The sequence below is a fragment of the Sardina pilchardus genome, chromosome 19, assembly GCF_963854185.1.
Source record: "Sardina pilchardus chromosome 19, fSarPil1.1, whole genome shotgun sequence".
Classification (NCBI taxonomy): domain Eukaryota; kingdom Metazoa; phylum Chordata; class Actinopteri; order Clupeiformes; family Clupeidae; genus Sardina; species Sardina pilchardus.
The window spans coordinates 6,938,540-6,957,321 of NC_085012.1; the positions used below are offsets into that span (position 1 = coordinate 6,938,540).

An 18,782-nucleotide genomic window follows, 5' to 3' on the forward strand; every position below is an offset into this window, starting at 1 on the left:
GACTCTGCATAATGTATCAATGACATTTTCACATTTTCATCCCAAATTGTGCCCTTACAATACATTGCGGCATTTGTGAGTTTTTGATAAATTGTTGCTCTGTAGAATAGGGTTAGGGTCAGGTTACTCTTACTCTTATTTTCTATAGAATAGAATCGGTATTTACATGCGATACATGTACATTCAAATGGAAGATTCCTCAACCTTCGCACAACATCAGAGATATGATAGATAGATAGATAGATAGATACCTGTAGATAGATAGATAGATAGATACTGTAGATAGATTGATAGATTGATAGACACTTTATTGATCCCCAAGGGGAAATTCAAGGTCCCCGTAGCCACACCACACACAACATACACTACAATGTAAACAGGATGATCAACAACAGCAAATCAACAAATCAACATCACTACAGTATATGTGCTGGTGATAGATGACTCTTAGCCCTACATGTATTGTGTTTTGTGTGTGTTGCCATCTATATGTATGGGAATGTGTGTGTTGCTATCTATATGTATGGGAATGTGTGTGTTGCTATCTATATGTATGGGAATGTGTGATTATCATTAGCAGACGTGTGTGCGCGGGGTAGCCGAGGGGGTTGGACCGGAGTGCTAATTGAAGTCACAGGAGCAGCACTTTTCTGGGGCTGTGCCTCAGTCCCCGTGCCCAGGCCTGGCAGCTCTCCCATGGGGTGCGTGAAATTGTCTTGTGCCTCCATGTGTGCTTGCTTGGCAGGGTCAGCGGAGGCCCAGAGGGCATCTCCTTCACCTCCTCACCCCGGCGCCCACGCACGGACAGGGAAGGACATGGGTTTGTGTGGGAACCAGAGCAGCTACAGTACAGTATGTTAAACTGAGGACTACTACACTATTTAAAGACGGGTTCTTGGTGTGCTCTATAGAACCATGCAGGCTTTAAAGAACCCTTAGGGGTTCCAAATGAGTTATAGAACCTTTTAGGCGTGCCATTCAATAGAATGATTTTTGGTTCTACTGTATATAGCACCTTGTTTCCCTACGCACGGACAAGGAAGGACATGGGTTTGTGTGGGAACCAGAGCAGCTATGTTAACACTTGGAGGTCCGGGGCCTTTTCAGGCACTTTGAGGCAGTCAGCTATGCCTTGGGATTTTTAAGTTTTTCATCTAACTAAAAACATCTACGCAAAAGTGGCATATATGATTATATTCTAGAGGTCCTTAATGAATAATTATATGAGAGTAAAGTGGATGTAATGAAATCACTTTTTATTATAATTCAGTGTAAACACAACTATTTTAAAAACAATTTTCAAAGGTTAAAGGTCAAAAGTAAAAAAGACTTTTGAAGTTTGAACCTTGAAAACAATGGTGTTGGCTCCATATAAGTAAAAAGAACATTTTAACTGAGGACTACACTATTTAAAAACGGGTTCTTGGTGTGCTGTATAGAACCATGCAGGCTTTAAAGAACCCTTAGGGGTACCAAATGAATTATAGAACCATTTAGGCGTGCCATTCAATAGAATGATTTTGGTTCTACTGTATATAGCACCTTGTTTCCCTAGAACTTCAATGAATATGATCAATGAGCATGATCAGAAAAACACAACAACACAGGAACAAAATGATGAACCCTTTCTAGCGTATATAGCACATTGTAGTTCAACACAGCTTTGGAAGAAGCAGGGAATCAGTAAGAATCATGTTTGAAGTGCAAAATAGCAGAAAACCACCTGTCCCTTTCCTTAACCCATAATACAGTACTAGCTCAGTGTTCCATAGGGAACGATCGGTAGTTTATCACTACACCTGGCTATATGGAATGTACAGTATCCCTTCTGTAAGTCATGCATGCATTCCTATTGTGTAGACATGTCTTGAGGTCACTGTGGCCTTGTCGTGCTATGCCTGGAGGGACAGGAGAGGACAGGGGGGGGGGGGACTGGGGGAAGGTGCCCCCTCCTTGCAGAGTGTGGTGAGCGGGGGCTTGTACAGCCCAGCAGGGTGGGAGATGAATGGCTCCGGCAGGCTGGCGCACTAAGTAATACAGCCCATGATGAATCACTGCCTTCAGTGACACCAAAATTGGAATCGTTGGGTTCAGGAGCCAAAACTAAGAGGGGGCCTCTGGCCAGCGTGAAGTCATCTGTTAAAACAGCAGACCCCCGGGGCCACACAGGGTATTCCCCCTCAGCCAACAGCACAGGATTAATGGCTGCCAACACGGCAGCCGAGAGGACCCCAGTCCTTTTTAGGTGTGGTGTGTTTGTGTTTGTGTGTGTGTGTGTGTGTGTGTGTGTGTGTGTGTGTGTGTGTGTGTGTGTGTGTGTGTGTGTGTGTGTGTGTGTGTGTGTGTGTGTGTGTAGGCTACATCTCTTATGTACATATATACAGTAAACATACTGTATATTCCTCACCTAAAATGGAGGCTGAGTCTCTTGTGTGTCTGACTTGCTCACACAATCACCAGGGGAAAAAGCACCAGAGTAAATGCCGTATAGGTTTATTTTGCGTGTTTGTATGTGTATCTGACACAATCCCAAGGGTCAGGAAAGGAGGTGGACAATCCTCCAGGTCTCTCCTCCTTTTCTGGACTGAATTTACAGTGTACAGTGAGGGTGAAGGGAGGACGTCTTCACAGTTAAGCGGCTCCGTGCCTCACTAAATGAACTCTGACGAGGATTTAGAAGTTCACAAGCCAAACTTCTACACATCACATGAGTCATCTCTGGTTACCGTAGTCTCTTAAATTGGTGTGAGTCAGAATACAAAGAAATCCCTGTTATTAAAGTGCGCTCTGATGAAGCCTGGAGTAGTCATCCATTTCAGAGGATGACTGGTTGATGCACACCTATTTTTAAATCTCTGTATCAGTGTGAACGAAGAGCAAAAGGCCAAGAAGTCCTGATCCCAGTGCAGCTACAGTATTTACTGTCATTCGGATGCTCACTGGATGCTGCCCTTCATGTTAATCAGGTCTTTTAGTCTCTCTGCACTCAAATCCATTAATTCTGAATTACAGGAGTGTTATTCACAGGCTGACATCCAGGCCGTTGTTGTTCTTGCCTCTGTGTGTGATTGCGCTAATGAAGGAGATGTAGCTTACAGTGATCTTCTCTGATTAATGATGATTCTCCTCTCTCCTGGAGTATGGCCGTAATAGGGGCCCATGCATTTGCATGCATTAGCCAATCAGTGTCACATAATACTTCCAATGAATACCCAAGCAAGCTTTTCCCATTTCCATTTTTATGTTTGGGTGAGCTGAAATCGTGTGCGTGTGTGTTTTGCTTTCAACCATTTCACATTTACACAGTTTCTCTTCATAGTGGCTGAACATGTTTTGGTTTTATATGTTTCTAGGGACACACACACTGTATTGTTCCTCTGTTCGCTCAATGAAAAGAATCAAATGTCTGACACTCAGACATATTATACACTCTCACTGATGTAAACATTATTTTTGACAGCAAACAGCAACTATTCTATGTGGTTTCTCATGTTGACATGCTTCGTATTGAAGTATGGCATTATGGGCTCTTGTACATTAAAGGGAGGTCATCTTCATGGGTCCTCCTCAGATGATACAACTTGTGGACTAATGATTACTCTCTCGGATCCAGCCAAAGCACATACCCATCCATCCATCCATCCATTCATCTATCTATCCATCCATCCATCCATCCATCCATTTATTATCTTTTCACCCCTCCATCCCTCTCCTGAGTGCATTGCGCGCTGGCCTAACCCCTGGAATAGGTGACCCGCGGAGGTCAGGAGGCTCTGGGCTCCTCGATGAGAGCGATTATGGGATGGCGCCAGCGTCGGGGGTGGAGGTCAGGCCAGGCCTCATCCATAACTCCCCCAAATGCCTGCTGACCTCCGAGGCCAAGGTCCGTGAGCCTGCATGGCCCTGATGTATATAAACACGGAAGCATCAATCTTTACCCACCATAAAAACAATACAGCCGACGCCTGCATTCCTTTGCCGGGAAAAGAAAAAACTGGAAGGGACATTGCAATATGTGCCTCTCTTAGCTGGGTAATATCACTGTACTATTATTGATTGCCTGTAGAAACGTGCACTCACAGGGGCCTGTTCTTGGTTGTCAACCTTTAGCATTAGCATGTTAGCATCCATCACGGGGCGATTTGGCCCATGGTGGAGCCCCATTGCAGGTCCAGAATAAATGTAGCGTGACCAGTGTTGAAAATGGTAAATATGTAATAAGGCCAGGCCTGCACTTCAGACTGTCAGCTCCATCTTCACAGCACACAGTGAAGGCTTTTTTTTCCCTCCACTTCTGCCCCGGCGGGCATTGCCACAGCTGGTCCTGAATGTTGATGGGGAGAACAGTGTTGTCTATAATACAAGGCCTGGGTGTACTGTATGTGTTTGCCGGTGACAGGTGTGAGACTCATAGACTTTATAAACATGAAGGACCATTTCACTCATCATCTCCCAACAGGCCACCGCGGCCCTCATAAATCAGCCTGCCTCAGCAGAAGAAAGAGAGAGAGAGAGAGAGAGAGAGAGAGGGATGACATCAGAAAGTTGAGAGAAGGAGAGACGGACAAAAGGAGAGCAAGGATGAATTGCAGATAGATGTCCAAGGAGAGTGAGCCTCTCCGAGCGGAGACTTGAGGCGGCGGTGGCGAAGGCTGCCTCCCCACGGGCCCCGGGCCTTTTGTTCGGCTCCTAATTGGATATTACTAATATCTCCGCTCGTTAAAGTGCCCTCTCCGTGTCCTGGTCAGCTTACATTCCAAATCCTTTTGTTTTATCTTGTACTTTTATCGCGCCTGTTCTTGGAATGTGCTCGCAATACAGTTTACCGCTTATAGCAAAAATGTTCACCAGAAATGGAAATGAGTGCCCTCGCCTCAGTGCCCTCAAAACTTATTTAAAGAGACAGGACATTATTTATTTGTCCAAAGGCATTATGTATATTTGCTTTTATGCTGACTGCCCCATGAAATTGTGACAGACTATATTTATTTTACTTGATTGGAGTCACAGAGATGGAATGAAATTTGCACTCTCATATGGAAATAGGAATGCAATTGTGTGTCTGTTTGTATAGATATCCCGTATCCATTATTCTATCTAACTGCATGTCCAGAGGCAGCAATCTAATATGAAGAGGCCTGTGCTGCAATTGCCATCAGAAACTTCTCATCTGCATCTCTCTCCACTGTTTTATTCACATTTGACGATTTGGAAGCAACCAAAAATGTGCCTGTGGGCTTGTTTACAATTCAATTGTTCTTGAGAAATTAATGTCTTTTGTGTGCACTGCTGCTCAGCTGAAATGCACACTACAGTCCTTGATCATGCAGGTCATGAAACTCTCAGGCGATTGTGTGAGGAGAGAGAAAAAGGGGTCGGGAACGACTGCTGGGTCAGCGTCTGTCGCTGCTGGACGCACTGGAGCCCCCAGATTAAATGAGAAATTGACTCGAGCGGCAACGACCTCTTCACACGTGTGGAGAGGCCCCTCCCAAAAGAACTGCGTGGTGTGGATTTTGGTGTTTATGCTTCAAAGGAGGTAGAGGAAGAGAGAGAGAGAGAAAGAAGGAAAGAAAGAAAGAAAGAGAGAGTGATCAGGATAGAGGAGGTGAGAGAGAGGTGTGAAGAGAATCAGAACAGAGGCAAGAATGATTCGATACATGTGTGACTCTCGCGGATATGACTCAGGTGCTCAGCACTCCTCAGAGCAGAGAAGAGGAGGGGAGAGGAGAGAAGAGGGGAGAGGAGGAGTGGAGGGGAGAGGAGAGAAGAGGGGAGAGGAGGAGTGGAGGGGAGAGAAGAGGAGAGTAAAAGACAGTAGGGGAGAGGAGAGGAAGGGAGAGTGGGGGAGGCACATCAGAAAAGAGGAGAAGGAGGAGGCTCGTCAAATGAGCCCCTGTGCACCAATTCAGCAGTGAGAGTTGCTAATGGCCTCCTTCATCCGTGCCATTTGCCTTTTCACATTTACCATTGGGACCATTTGGAAGCCACGCTGCTTTGATGGCAAGTGAAATGCAAGTCCCCTGTAGCTAGTCGCCTTGATTGCATGATGATTGGGTGACATTTATATATCAACGGTTGAGATATTAGTACTGGAATGCTTTCAATCGAATGAATAGAATTAACACCCTACAATTCCTGACTCATACTTCTCCCTCTGTACCATGATATATAAAGTATAAACAACGGACCATAACCAGTGTTTCAAGAAAAAAGAAAAGGGAAATGTAATAAATAAGTAATAAATCAGTAAAAAAGAGTGCTTCAGTGAATAGGTCGGGGGAGAGAGAGTTACAGGGAAAGCCTTTTAACGTGTCGTCATGCAAAACCTCACCGTTTTTATAATTCAAAGGAGCCTACCGTAGCACTCAGGCAATATGAGAAAGCAGCTACTCTATCTGTAAGTATCATTTATTTCTTTATTTTTGGCCCGACTGTGATGGACTAGATTTTGTGCTTGTTTGGTCTCTGAACATTGACTAACCAACCAGTGAGAGTGATTTCCACAGATGGGTATTAGGGCTGTGTTTTGTGTCCGTTCTTGTGGACGCTACCCAGGTTGGGTTATTAAAATCACATTTGACTTTCCTGGTTTGTTTCTGGCTGTCCTTGTGTGCGTGTTTATGTGTGTGTGTGTGTGTGTGTGTGTGTGTGTGTCTGTCCGGGTATGTTTGTGTGCATACACTATATATATATATATATATATAAGCCTTTCCAGGTGTGTGGAAACTGTTCTAATTGCAAATGGGCTACCGATTCAATAATAATGCCTATATGGATTTAGAATGGGATGTCAATGAAGTTGCTACAGTATGTACTGTAGTGGCACACCACCACTTTTGTCTATGTGCTGTAGTGCATGTGTCAAATGTATGTGCTAAAGGATGCCATGAGTGACAGTGAGTGGGGGAAGTGGAGGAGTGAAAGGCAAACAGGGCAGGAATCCAAAACTGGCTCCACTTTTCAGGGTACATCGACATCGCGCTGCTCCAACCTGTTAATCCGTGCCTCTTCCCAGGAGGCTTTTAGAGCTCTGTTTTTGAAAATGGCACCAATTTCACCAAAGGCCCTCTTTCTTTTCAAACGCCTAATTCTCACAGTCCCATCTGCGGAAGAGGAAGAGCCTCCACCACCACCTCCACCTCCACCACCTCCACCTCGGCTCCTTTTAAGAGCGCGTGTTAGAGGAGCGCAGGCAGGCCCTGCTGCTCAGACTTCTGCTCCGCCATAATGCATCATGTGCCGCGTGTGCAGCCTAATCCCTGCACAGTGTTACAGTAATGCCCCACTCCCATCACTTGTACCGTGATTGGCCTTTGATAAATGCACTGGGACTTATGCAAAAGAAATGGATGTTTTTGTGCCGGTGCCAGAACCATTTAAAGTCATTCAACAGCCAGCCCTCCCAGGTCCCCTTTTTTAGTTCATTTAAGTTTTCACCCTTTTTGTCCCACTTAAATCGGGGGAAACACTCGCGAGGGAAATATATAATTTGATCAACCTGTGTGTGTGTGAGTGTTTGTGTGTGAGTGTTTTTGTGTGATTGTGTGCATAAGCACATGGCATGTGTATGTGTGTGTGTGTGTGTGTATGTGTGTGTGAGAGAGTGTTTTGTGTGATTGTGTGCATAAGCACATGGCGTGTGTGTGCGTGTGTGTGTGTGTTTGTGTGTGTGTGTGTGTGTGTGTGTGTGTATGTGTGTGTGAGAGAGAGAGAGAGAGAGTGTGAGTGTTTTGTGTGAGTGCGTGCATAAGCACATGTGTGTAAATGGTGGTTTCCCCACCCATTCTCTTCCCTGTGGACGTACAGTGTATCATGATTATGAAAGCGCGCTGCCTTCCACGCTAGTAAATAGCTGGGTTCACGCGCTTAATTTGAAAGTCTCAATGTATCAACATCAAACACTTCTTTAATTGACTCAGAATCACACTTAGTGCAGTGCACAGCATTGGAAACGTGATATTATGGGCTGTCAGTTCACATTTGTCGCAATTTTGCTTTGGGATTTTCCAAAAGAAATGGAGGACAGAGCACCAAAGGACTCCGTCCCAATTACTTATACACACACACACACACACACTCACACACACACACACACACACGCTTCCACACGTTGCTTATTTAAAGAGGGCTTTTGCCGTTTTTGAAAATTATTTCTATTAAGGATGAGAGTGCAATTGGAGGAAACAGGGGAATGCTTTAGAAATCTCATTGTGAATTAGATCCCTAGGAGTGATTCTCATTGCTTAGGCGCTAATTTCACTCTAATGTATTTGTTTTCATTTTATTTTTGCATATTACAGTCTTCAAAGAACTCCCAGCTGAAAGGCTTGCTCCCTGTCTCTGCATCCTTGTTTTGTTCTGGTCCACGTTCAAGATGTCTAAGAAGACTGCTTCAATAAAGCTCTGTTTTCATTTTGCTCGCTTTCCTCCTTCTTTCCCTCCCTCACACTCCCTCTGTCACACTCTCTCTCTCTCTCTTTCCCTCTCTCCTCTATCTTATTTTCCCCAGAGCACCTTTCATTTCAGCAGTCAGACGGACGCGTTTAAGTGAGTCCCCAGTGGCCAGGCGTCGGAAACTTATGACTAGCCATGTCTTCAGACATCACGCCGCCACCAAAGCACGGCAGGATGACAGATCGTGCCTTCAATACATAGTGACAAACAAATTAGTGCAAAGATGCTTCTCGCTGCATACCAGATGTGCTGGGCGCCATCGTATGGAACAGGCAATGAAAAAGTGTCCCTGTCCCATCTGTGCTGTCGAAGACCATCGGTGCGGCAATTTCAGCCCAACAAAGTAGAGTAAACACACGTGCCAATTACACATATAATAACGGCGCACTTTCAAAATGCCGCGAAGCCTTTAAATCTTGTTGTTCTTGCGGATATAAATGGTGGGGCTGGTGGAGGGAGAGAGCGACGTGTTCAAAAAGAAGAGCTTTGTTGATCTAAATAGGAACATGAAAACACGTGTTATTATTTATGTTGGAGAATAGCTATCAGAGTGCTACAAAGAAGAGAGAGAGAGAGTGAGAATGGAAAAGCTGAATGGTACCAGAGATGAAAGAGAGAGTCTCATGGTCTCAAAAATGAAGGGAATGCGTGGTGGCAGTCTGGAAGTGATAACCCCAAAGTGGTGCAAGGTCTCCAGCCTGAGATGAGAGGACACAAGTGGCTGTGGATGCTGGCTGGTCGAATTAAAAGCAAACAGCACTTGTGCCAGATGCTCCACTGGCCGTTAACACAGCCAACAGCACAGCGGTTTTACTCACTCTGCTGTGTGTTTGCAAATAAAGCCTAACGATGAACATCATGCTTAAGACAATCCAGCACAGCCGCACTCTGCTAGTCTACACTGTACTTTACACTGCTGCACAGTTATCACAGTGGTTGCAAGAGATGAAACATTATACATATAAAGTTCAAGGCAAATAGCAACTATTCAGTTTGAATATGAGCCAACAACAGTATGACTATATGTCGGCCCAAATGCTGGAATCTAATTTGATCAGAATATTCAATTGGTTCAAAATTCAGATGATCATCACAGCGACCAAACATTAAAACGTAGTCTGAATCAATCAAATGGAACATGTTTTGTCCAATTTTACCCTCCAGAAATGGTATAAAACGTTACGTTTTGACATGACATGGTCAAGAAACAAGTGTGTGACTGTTAGGCTAGACTAGGACATCTAACCCCTCAGAAGTGTTGTTAGGGCGTATGTCATGATAGCCACATGGTCATACATAACTACATGCTTTTAAACCATTGCTGCTGTTTTATGATACAGCACAGCAAATATATATTGTACTCTACTTTCAGCAGAAAATGTTTCATCATTTCATTGTTAGCAAACTCCCTCTTATTGCTTAATAAATCCATTACTCGTGAGGATCTCTCTCTCTCTCTCTCTCTCTCTCTCTCCTCTCTCTCACTCATAACACACACATACAGAGAGAGAGAGAGAGAGGCACCCAATCATTTTTTCTTTCCTGAAATGTGTTGAATGACTTGCCAACACCTTTAGATGAGAAAGGCCAATGTGCTGTTAGGGCAGTCAGCTTGGTCTTGTCCTGGTGCCCTCGTACTCCATTTTGTTTGTGTGTGAGTGTGTGTGGGTTGGGGGAGAGGGTCAAAACTTTCCCAATGTGTTATTACAGTTTTATTATATGTTATAAACTATTTAATCCCAGAATTAGCTAGTTGCATTTTCAGAGAACACTGCACCTCACTAGCTTGCTAGCATGTGTATTCCTTGTTCTAGTGGATGACAGCCTTCATGAATATTCAGGGAATTTTATTGAGAGAGAAAAATACCTGTAATAATACAAAGTAGAATAAAGTGCTAATCACAACTTGTAGATTTAATCAAACACATCCTGAGTGGTTTTGAATATATGTTATGTTGAATTTATGGCAGAGAATTCTAGATACTTTTTCAATTCTTTCAGGACTTGTTGTTGGTATATATCTCCAGTTTTCTCTCTGTTTCTCACAACTTTTCTTCTCTATATCATGCTTTCTCACACCCAGTTTCTCTCACACACTCCCAGTGTCTCTCTGTTTCTGTGTATATTCTGTATTCCGTGTAGCCTTTCATACAGAGTGTGTGCACTTGCACATTCTAGAGCCGTCATTGTTATTTTGGTTTCCGGGGAGAAGCCGGAGTCGAGAAAGTTGCAGCTCGGGAGAAACGGAGAAACCCTTGACGCCACATTTATCTATTTTCTACACTGCCGTCATGCCACAGAGCACATCAGAAAACAGGCACAATGAAAAGCTTTTTAGGTCTGCAAGACGAAAGCTTTTCCCCCAACACCTGTTTCCTCTGAAAGCTCTTCAAAATCACGCCAGCGCGTTATTGTCCTGGTACTGCGAGGTGGTACGTGGAGGGGCACCGTGTGACAGTTGGCCTCAACTCTGACTTGGCTGCCGTTTGGCACATTAATGCGCTTCTATGAGAGTGCTCCATTTCACAGGCACCCTCTTATGCCAGAGCAGGAAGCACTCAGAGCGTAATAATTATTGAAGAATAGAACGTGGGCCGGGGATTTGCTCAGCTTTTTCTCCCTACACACTCACTTGGAGGCCTGAGCGTCTCTATGGCTCTCAGACCCTTGACAAGCAGGTCAGCGGTGGAGTGGCCTCTCGAGTTCATTACGAGCACCATATCAATCCACTCAGCCCTGTAGTCATTAACACCCACACGCGCTACCTCAGGGCCTCTCCTCTCCTCACCTCTTCCTCCCAGCCGGCGGCTGCCCAGCCTGCCCGCCCGCCCGCCCGCACGCACGGGCACAGCTTTACGATGCCCGTGCTGCAGTGGCTCATATGCCCGATTTTATTTCTTGTATTAATCTCCCATCAGTCATAATGTCTTTCAAAGTGTTTTCTCTCTCTCTCTCTCTCTCTCTCTCTCTCCCTCTCTCTCTCTCTCTCTCTCTCTCTCTGTGACTGGGGGCGTCCATTTGTTCGTCTAATTGAAGCGGACACTCACCGAGGAGCGTGGGGGCTGTAATGGCGTCCGTAATGACCAGCGGGCTGACTTTCACCCCGGACTGCGCGGACAAGAGCGCGTGCCGCCCCGGCGTTTACCGTTTCGGTAGGCGAGGCGGGCGCCGCGAGCGGAGCGCGTCGGCACACGGGCCGTGATTTCATTACGCTAATTCAATCATGCTTCGGGCCCGCACCAAAAACAAAAAAATAAAAAAATCGGACGGTTTTTCTGGACGCCGCCAGATCTGGGCAGCGGCAGTGGACTGTGTGGGAGTGTGAGATTAGGACCTATGCCCACGCGCGGCTGGTCATCTCCGAGCCCGCTGCCGCCCGCCCGCTTGCCCGCCCGCCCGCCCCCCCCCCCCCCCCTGTCCTTGGCAGTGAGAGAGGGAAGCACATGTGAAGCAGATGGCGCATCTCTCTCTGTCCTCTGTCCCGCTAATCAGGTGCTAAATATCCACCCGTCTGCTCTTTCCAAGCACCCCCCTCACCCCCTATTAAAAAATAAACACTGTGCCATGCTGGCGTCGAGCGCTGTATCTCACCCCCTGTCAGTGGAGAGGAGAGGCGCGGAAAAGAGACAGCCGCTCTCGGAAAAGTCACGATAAGAAAGGAGGGAGGGAGTGTGTGTGTGTGTGTATGTGTGTGTTTGTGTGTGTGTGTTCCAAACGCCTTCTAAAATATGAACTCTTCCTTTCTCTCTGGGCTCAGACGGCTCCTTGTTTGGTGAGAGTGTGCTTTAACGGGATCGGTGGACTGGGGGTTTACAGACGCATTTGGCCGGTCAGCCTCTCAGGGGCTAGCGGCATGCTAAAGTAGTGGGGGGGAGGGTTGTGGGGTCCAGGCTGTGGCTGGCCGCTGTGTTGGGGGGGGGGGGGGTGTGGAGGAGCGGTGGGTGACAGGATGGGGCTCATTACCTTTCCCTCGGTGACCGCCCAGGAGCGGGCAGCAGCAGCCCTTATCCCCTCCGCATCTCCCCGCACAATACCGGCGCCATCCGGCTGAGCCGGGGCCCTTAGCCGGCTCTTTTCTTCTCCCCCCTTTTGTTCCCCCCTGTCAGAATGAATGAGCCCGACTCCCAGTCGCCGAGCCGCCGCACCGCAGATTGGTTTAGCCAACTCAAAAAGCAGCGCTTTCACATTTGTTAGATCCAATAGGCTTTCTTTCTTCGCCTGAGTGAGTGACTCAGACAGGAAGTCAAAGTGCTCAGGGCCAAGGTGATGTAACGCCCCCCCCCTCCCCGCCGCCCTCACCCCCCCAAGCCTCACCGCTCCCACCTCTCGATAAAACAGTGACAGAGAACATTTGGCTCCGCTGCTGTCGTCTGGCATTTCATTGAGCTTTGTTTTGTATTGCCTGCCTGTCACGCTGTCTCTAACAAAGGGTCCAGCCGGAGAAATCTCGGCTCAGATTGTTCTTTGGCTCGACACCTTAGGCAACAATCAATGGCTATTAATATTGCATTGGCTTCAAATTACTCTGGGACTTGTAATCACGTCCAAACGCTGTTATACTTTGTGCTCTAGCAAGCAAAATCCAACTCAATCTTGATGTATACTGGACAAAATATAATAAAAATGTTTTCATAAGCATACTCCTGATACATGTTTGATGCGGTATAGAGTCACAGTACTGGGGTCTTTCCAGGGCTTTGCATTGGGATTCTGCCCACTTGTGGTACATGGAAGGGCTTACTCCTGTATGCTATCACAGTGGTCTGAGTTCACCCCCTGACAAAGAAACAAGACCAGCGTCAAACAATGAAAGTTGGAGGCAGGCAGGAGTGATGCACTTCTTTACTGACTGACATTCAATTCAACTGGTTGCAGTGTATGACCTAGAAATTCAACTGACTTTTTTTTAGTCCAACAAGGCTGAGTCGCTCACCATTTGCTTCTAACATACACATGGGTGCTTGCACACATATACACACACAGACACATGCGCACACACACACACACGTACACACACACACACACACACACGTACACAGGCACACACACACACACACACACACACACACTGACCATGTCTGGATAGAAAAAATAATTGGATTTCTGGCTCTTATCTCACTCAACACATTACAAGTTGTCAAAATCCCCACTGCCTTGGCTTGGTCACGTTCCTACAGCAGTGGGAGGATTTCTTAAGGTTGACTGATAGGTGGGTTTCATTTTAGATTCAGTATTATTGCTAACACAGGCTCCTCTACCTCTCCTCGCATGTCCTGGACCCTCACGTTTGAATGCCTTCTCGGGGCCAAACAATAGTCCTTTCTCGGTCAGCAGTTGCTTATCCGCGCATCTGTCTCAGGCCGATCTGTTTGAGATGGGCACCGGGCCCCTCCAAATCAATCCCAATGATTAGGCTCCCCAAGAGCGGGTAGACCTGCAGCTCTCCAGCGCTGCCTTATCAGGGTGATGGTGTCACTTTGCCAGCTCCACCACAGCTCTCCTGACTCCTGAGTGTGTTGGGCTGGTGAGCAGAGAGCCTGGAGACGGTGGGAGAGACCCAAAGGCATGATGATGTGATGAAGGGCATAAATAATACATTTAGGGGTTTTTTTTGCCTTTTCCCCCATAAAACATTAAACTAATGACGGAACCCTCCGGTTGCTGAACATGACCGGCTATTCCCACCAAGACACGGTTTCAAAACTCAATTTCGAAGACAGGAAGTAAACGTCGGGCCTCACGCCGCATATTATTTTAGGATTTGATGATGTAGTTTACACCTGTTATCAAAGCTGATGTGGTAATGGTCTCTCTGAGTGAAGAGTCATAGTGAGACTATACTCTTTCCTCGCCCGCACAAATGTGTGTGTGTGTGTGTGTGTGTGTTTTCTCTCAAATCAGTTAGTTGTCAATGAGCAGCTGCAGTCAAGGGCTGCTAATCACACAATTAGGTCAAATGTAAATGGTTGGTGTGTGCTTTTATTTATTTATATTTGTTGTTCTCCGATGCGATGCTCTATCTTTAGTCCATGTGTTCTACATTATTCTGAATCATGGTGGGACTCCAGGCCATCTGGTCCTGCCTGGAGGTTTGTCCGTACCCTTCTCTCCCTGTGCTGGTGTGCTAGTGGTGGATCACGCGCCGCGTGTGCTGCTCACAGTTTCAGGTCATCGTGTGCTGTTGATGCGCCCCCCCCCCCCCCTCAAAGTCCACAGACAGATACCCTCTGCTCCTCTTCTCTCTCCTTATTTTCGGCTTGGTTTTCTTCTCTCCTCTATCCTCGGTCGTTCTGTCTTGTTCCTCGCTCTCCGAGCACATTAGGAGTATTGATTATTAAATGATGGTGGTGGTGGTGGTGGTGAGGAGGATGTAATTACTGGGGCTGCCTGTCCTGTCAATGCTGTTCAGTCTGGGCCGAGTCCAACAGAGCAAGCCAGGGCCCTAATAAGGGAATGTGCTGTAAACATCAGACATATGTACACACACACACACACACAGGCACACACGCACGCACGCGTGCGCGCACACACACACACACACACACACACACACACACATGCACGCACGTACACACACACGTTGGCATGCATATACACATTACACACCTAGAGACATAGGTACTAAACAATGTCATTTAATTGTGTATTTCAGGTAACATCAATTCAATTGCAAGTGTGTTGTTTTGATTGAGTAAAGATATACAGTATAGCATTTTACCAAACTCTTCACTTGTGTGAAATCGCAAATGAGTGTGACTTAAAGTACAATTTCATATATTTTGTAGATGAATTGCAGTGGTGTAGAAATCATCACAGTTAAAACAGTCTGAGCCTACCAGTTGTCCAAGCCCCTTTCTGTTTTTATAGACTTCATGATCACTAGTAGGCTACTCAGTCATCAATGTTAACATCAAAAACACAGATTCTGAATGCATGTCTAATGTTCTAGCCCTGGAGGAGTAGTACTGTATATAGGGCCGACATCATTTTTCATTCACATGCCCCATTTTTCATTCACCTGCCCAGCCTGGTCCCTTCAGATTTGTGCCACCTCAGAATGTCAAAAAAAAAGAGAACTCGCATCTGCACAGGATCTCCCACTGCGGTTTGCTCCACACTCCCCCTAACACTGCTGTTTGTCTCTGTTAATGTGTTTCAGAGCGAGTTGGCAGCATGCTGTCAGCATTGATCGCTCCCTTCAAGTACATGAGCCCTGGGACTACCAGCACGGTGGACGAGGACAGTTTAAGTAAGTCACGAGACTGTGCGAATGGAACACCGAGCACACATGGTCACAAATCAGAGCCAACCGAAGGCTTCCCTGTCACAATACAACATGTCTACGCAAATGCGCTGGAATTTGCCTGAACACCGTGGCGACTAGTGGAGTTTTCCACTCGCTGGAATGCATGGAGGCAGAGAGGGACAATGGTGAAGTCATGTTCTTTAGCTTCTCATCCGGTAAAAGTTGCTCTGAGAAGAGACGTGGCATTTCTCACAAAAAGGTGCCGTGTCTTTCCCTCGGGAAGCCTCTGTGCTGAAGTCACCGAATGTGTCAAAGTGATAAACTGAAATCTTTTACCTTAGTTTCTCGTTCTGAAACACAGACCTAATGTAATAATAGCAGAGAAAACTTCAGCAACATCACAGATAATAGCTCCCTTCAAGTGAAATTAAAAGCACCAGTAATGGTGGGTGGCGCTAACCTTATGCTTTATGCATTAACCCTTTTGCCCGCATGATTTCTGTCAAGCTTTGAACATCCCTACATTTGCCCCCTGAGCACTCCCATTTGTTCCTGATAAGTGCGCCATTTTCATGACCCCAATTGCTCCACTATTTTCCTCCCCTCGGACTGCCGGGGCTCAGCGCCCGTATAGCTGTCTGGGGTCGTGCCCAACAGCAGCCGCAAAACTGTGCCCCGCTCCGCTCCTCTCCGCTCCTCTCGGCTCCTCTCCTCGCCTCGCAGCACCCATAAGCCGCCCCAATATCTCCCATTACATCAGGGATTGCTGCTTTGCATTGAATACAGCGAAGAAATCACACCCACTCTCCGCCAAGGACTCCAAGCCAATTTTGCAGCAGATTACCGAGTGATTTGCCAGATAATGTCCCATTTGAGAGGATTTGTACTCAGATTTTTAAAACACTTAAATAAGATGGCCTTTCTTAGCATGAACTTTGCGAGATGCCGCAGCTGATGGTGGGTCTGTTTTTCATTACCATATCATTGTGAATCAACTGACTGGATTTGCAGTGAGCATATAATGGAAGAGATTACAGGTCTCAGTAAAAGAGACACACACACACATTCTGCTGCTGAGCTGATGCCTGAGACCATCTGCATATTCACAGACCATTCCAACACTCAGACCCAAGACTAGAACAATGTATAATGAATAATTATATTATATTATATTATATTATATTATATTATTTTATATTATATTATATTATATTATATTATATTATATTATATTATATTATATTATATTATATTAAAGTATATTATATTATATTATATTAAATCATATTGTGTGGTGTTGTGTTGGGTTGTGTTGTGCTATATTGCTCAACATTATACTATATTAAATCCTTTTTTCTTGTCTATTTCACCCAACAGGCACAAGCAGTGCTGAGGTCAAGGAGAACCGTAATGTGGGCAACCTGGAGGATCGCGTGATTGGCTCGTCCGAGCGCCAGTCCTCTCTGTTCCAGCCGGAGCGCCGGGCCTCGCGCGGGGGCACCTCCGGGCTGAAGAGGAAGCGCCCGCTGGAGGAGGAGAACCACGGGCGGCTGTGTCGCGCCCCGCGTCTACCCGTCTACCCGCGGCGGGCGTCGTCGTCGTGCCCGTGGTCGGACGCGCCCAAGAACGCGCTGGTGCAGCTGAACGAGCTGCGGCCCGGCCTGCAGTACCGGCTGGCGTCCCAGACGGGGCCCGTGCACGCGCCGCTCTTCGCCATCGCCGTGGAGGTGGACGGCCTGAGCTACGAGGGCACCGGCCCCACCAAGAAGAAGGCCAAGATGCGGGCGGCCGAGCTGGCGCTGCGCTCCTTCGTCCAGTTCCCCAACGCCCCGCAGGCCCACTCCGCCATGGGCGCCCTGAGCAGCGCCCCCACAGACTTTACCTCTGACCAGACGCCGGACGCTCCCGACCCCCTTTTCCGAGGGTTCGAGCCGTCGTCGGCGACCCCCATCATCTCGACCTCGTCTTCGTCCTCCTCCTCCTCGTCGTCGGGTCACGGCGGCGGCGGGGGGGCGGCGGGCGACGGCCTGGCGCTGTGCCGCTCGGCGACGGAGAGCGAGCTGCTGTCGGGCGCGCTGCAGAGGCACGGCCGGCTGCTGCGCCACACGCTGGACCTCATGGCTCAGGCGCGCCATCGCTTCGGCCCGTGCCGCTCGCCCGTGGTCTCCGCCGCCGCCGTCGCCGCCGCCGCCGACCCCCAGAAGAGCCCGGTGACGCTGCTCGGGGAGCTGAGGCCAGGCCTGCGCTACGCCTGCCTGGCCGAGCGGACGGAGGCACCCGTGTCGTCGTCGTCGTCGTCACAGCAGCGGGGTCGCGTGCGGAACGGCGCGGCCAGCGGCGGCAGCTTCATCATGGCGCTGCGCGTGGACGGGCGCGTTTTCGAGGGCTGCGGGCGCAGCAAGAAGCTGGCCAAGAACCAGGCGGCGCGCTGTGCCTTGCAGGCGCTCTTCAACATCAGGCTGGCACCTGAGGGGAGAGCAGGCATCCAGCCCAGCAGGAATAAGTGCCCTCATTTGCCCCAGGTGAGAGATGCCAGCTTGGTAGCTGGCAGCCCACTCCTCCCCCCTCCGTCCGTCTGCTGGGCCATAATAGCTGCAGCAGCAGGGAATGCTGGGACTTAATTAAGAGGGTGGAGATGGAGCAGTGGGGTGGGATGGGCAGGGCACAGGGATTATGGGCTGGCATGAAACGGGCAGAGCAGCCATGGCAAGAGAGTGGATTTCAGGGTGGGGGAATTGTGTAAGCAGAGTATTCACTTGGTGGAGGTGGAGACAAAGGGTGTGTGTGTGTGTGTGTGGGTGTGGGTGTGGGTGTGTGTGTGTGTGCTCGTGCGCGTGGGTGTGTGTGTGCATGTGCGCGTGTGCATGTCGCTGTCTGTGTACATTTTGGATTGGCGAGGCCAGGGGTAAACAGTATCTGCTCAGTGATCTATTCAGATGGAAAAGGTTGCAAATGAACCAAATTATCGTCCTTGTGTCGTTGACTCAGGAGAAAACAGCCATACTCCTGAAATGAGGTTTTCTCCATCCCCCTGTTTATAGAGCTATAATTGCACAAGTATTGTAATTTTGCGCAATCT

The 18,782-nt window shown here is 47.7% G+C and overlaps 1 protein-coding gene across 1 annotated transcript in view; it reads left to right on the top strand.

Moving 5' to 3' along the window:
* The window catches only part of adarb2 (adenosine deaminase RNA specific B2 (inactive)), a 121,941-nt gene that overhangs the window by 66,132 nt on the left and 37,027 nt on the right, over window positions 1-18,782 (top strand). Inside the window, exons 2-5 of the mRNA XM_062521352.1 lie at window positions 15,617-15,706; window positions 17,081-17,652; window positions 17,728-17,993; window positions 18,048-18,225. Coding sequence (XP_062377336.1) covers window positions 15,617-15,706; window positions 17,081-17,652; window positions 17,728-17,993; window positions 18,048-18,225 — 1,106 coding nt within the window. The remainder of the gene's footprint in view (window positions 1-15,616; window positions 15,707-17,080; window positions 17,653-17,727; window positions 17,994-18,047; window positions 18,226-18,782) is intronic.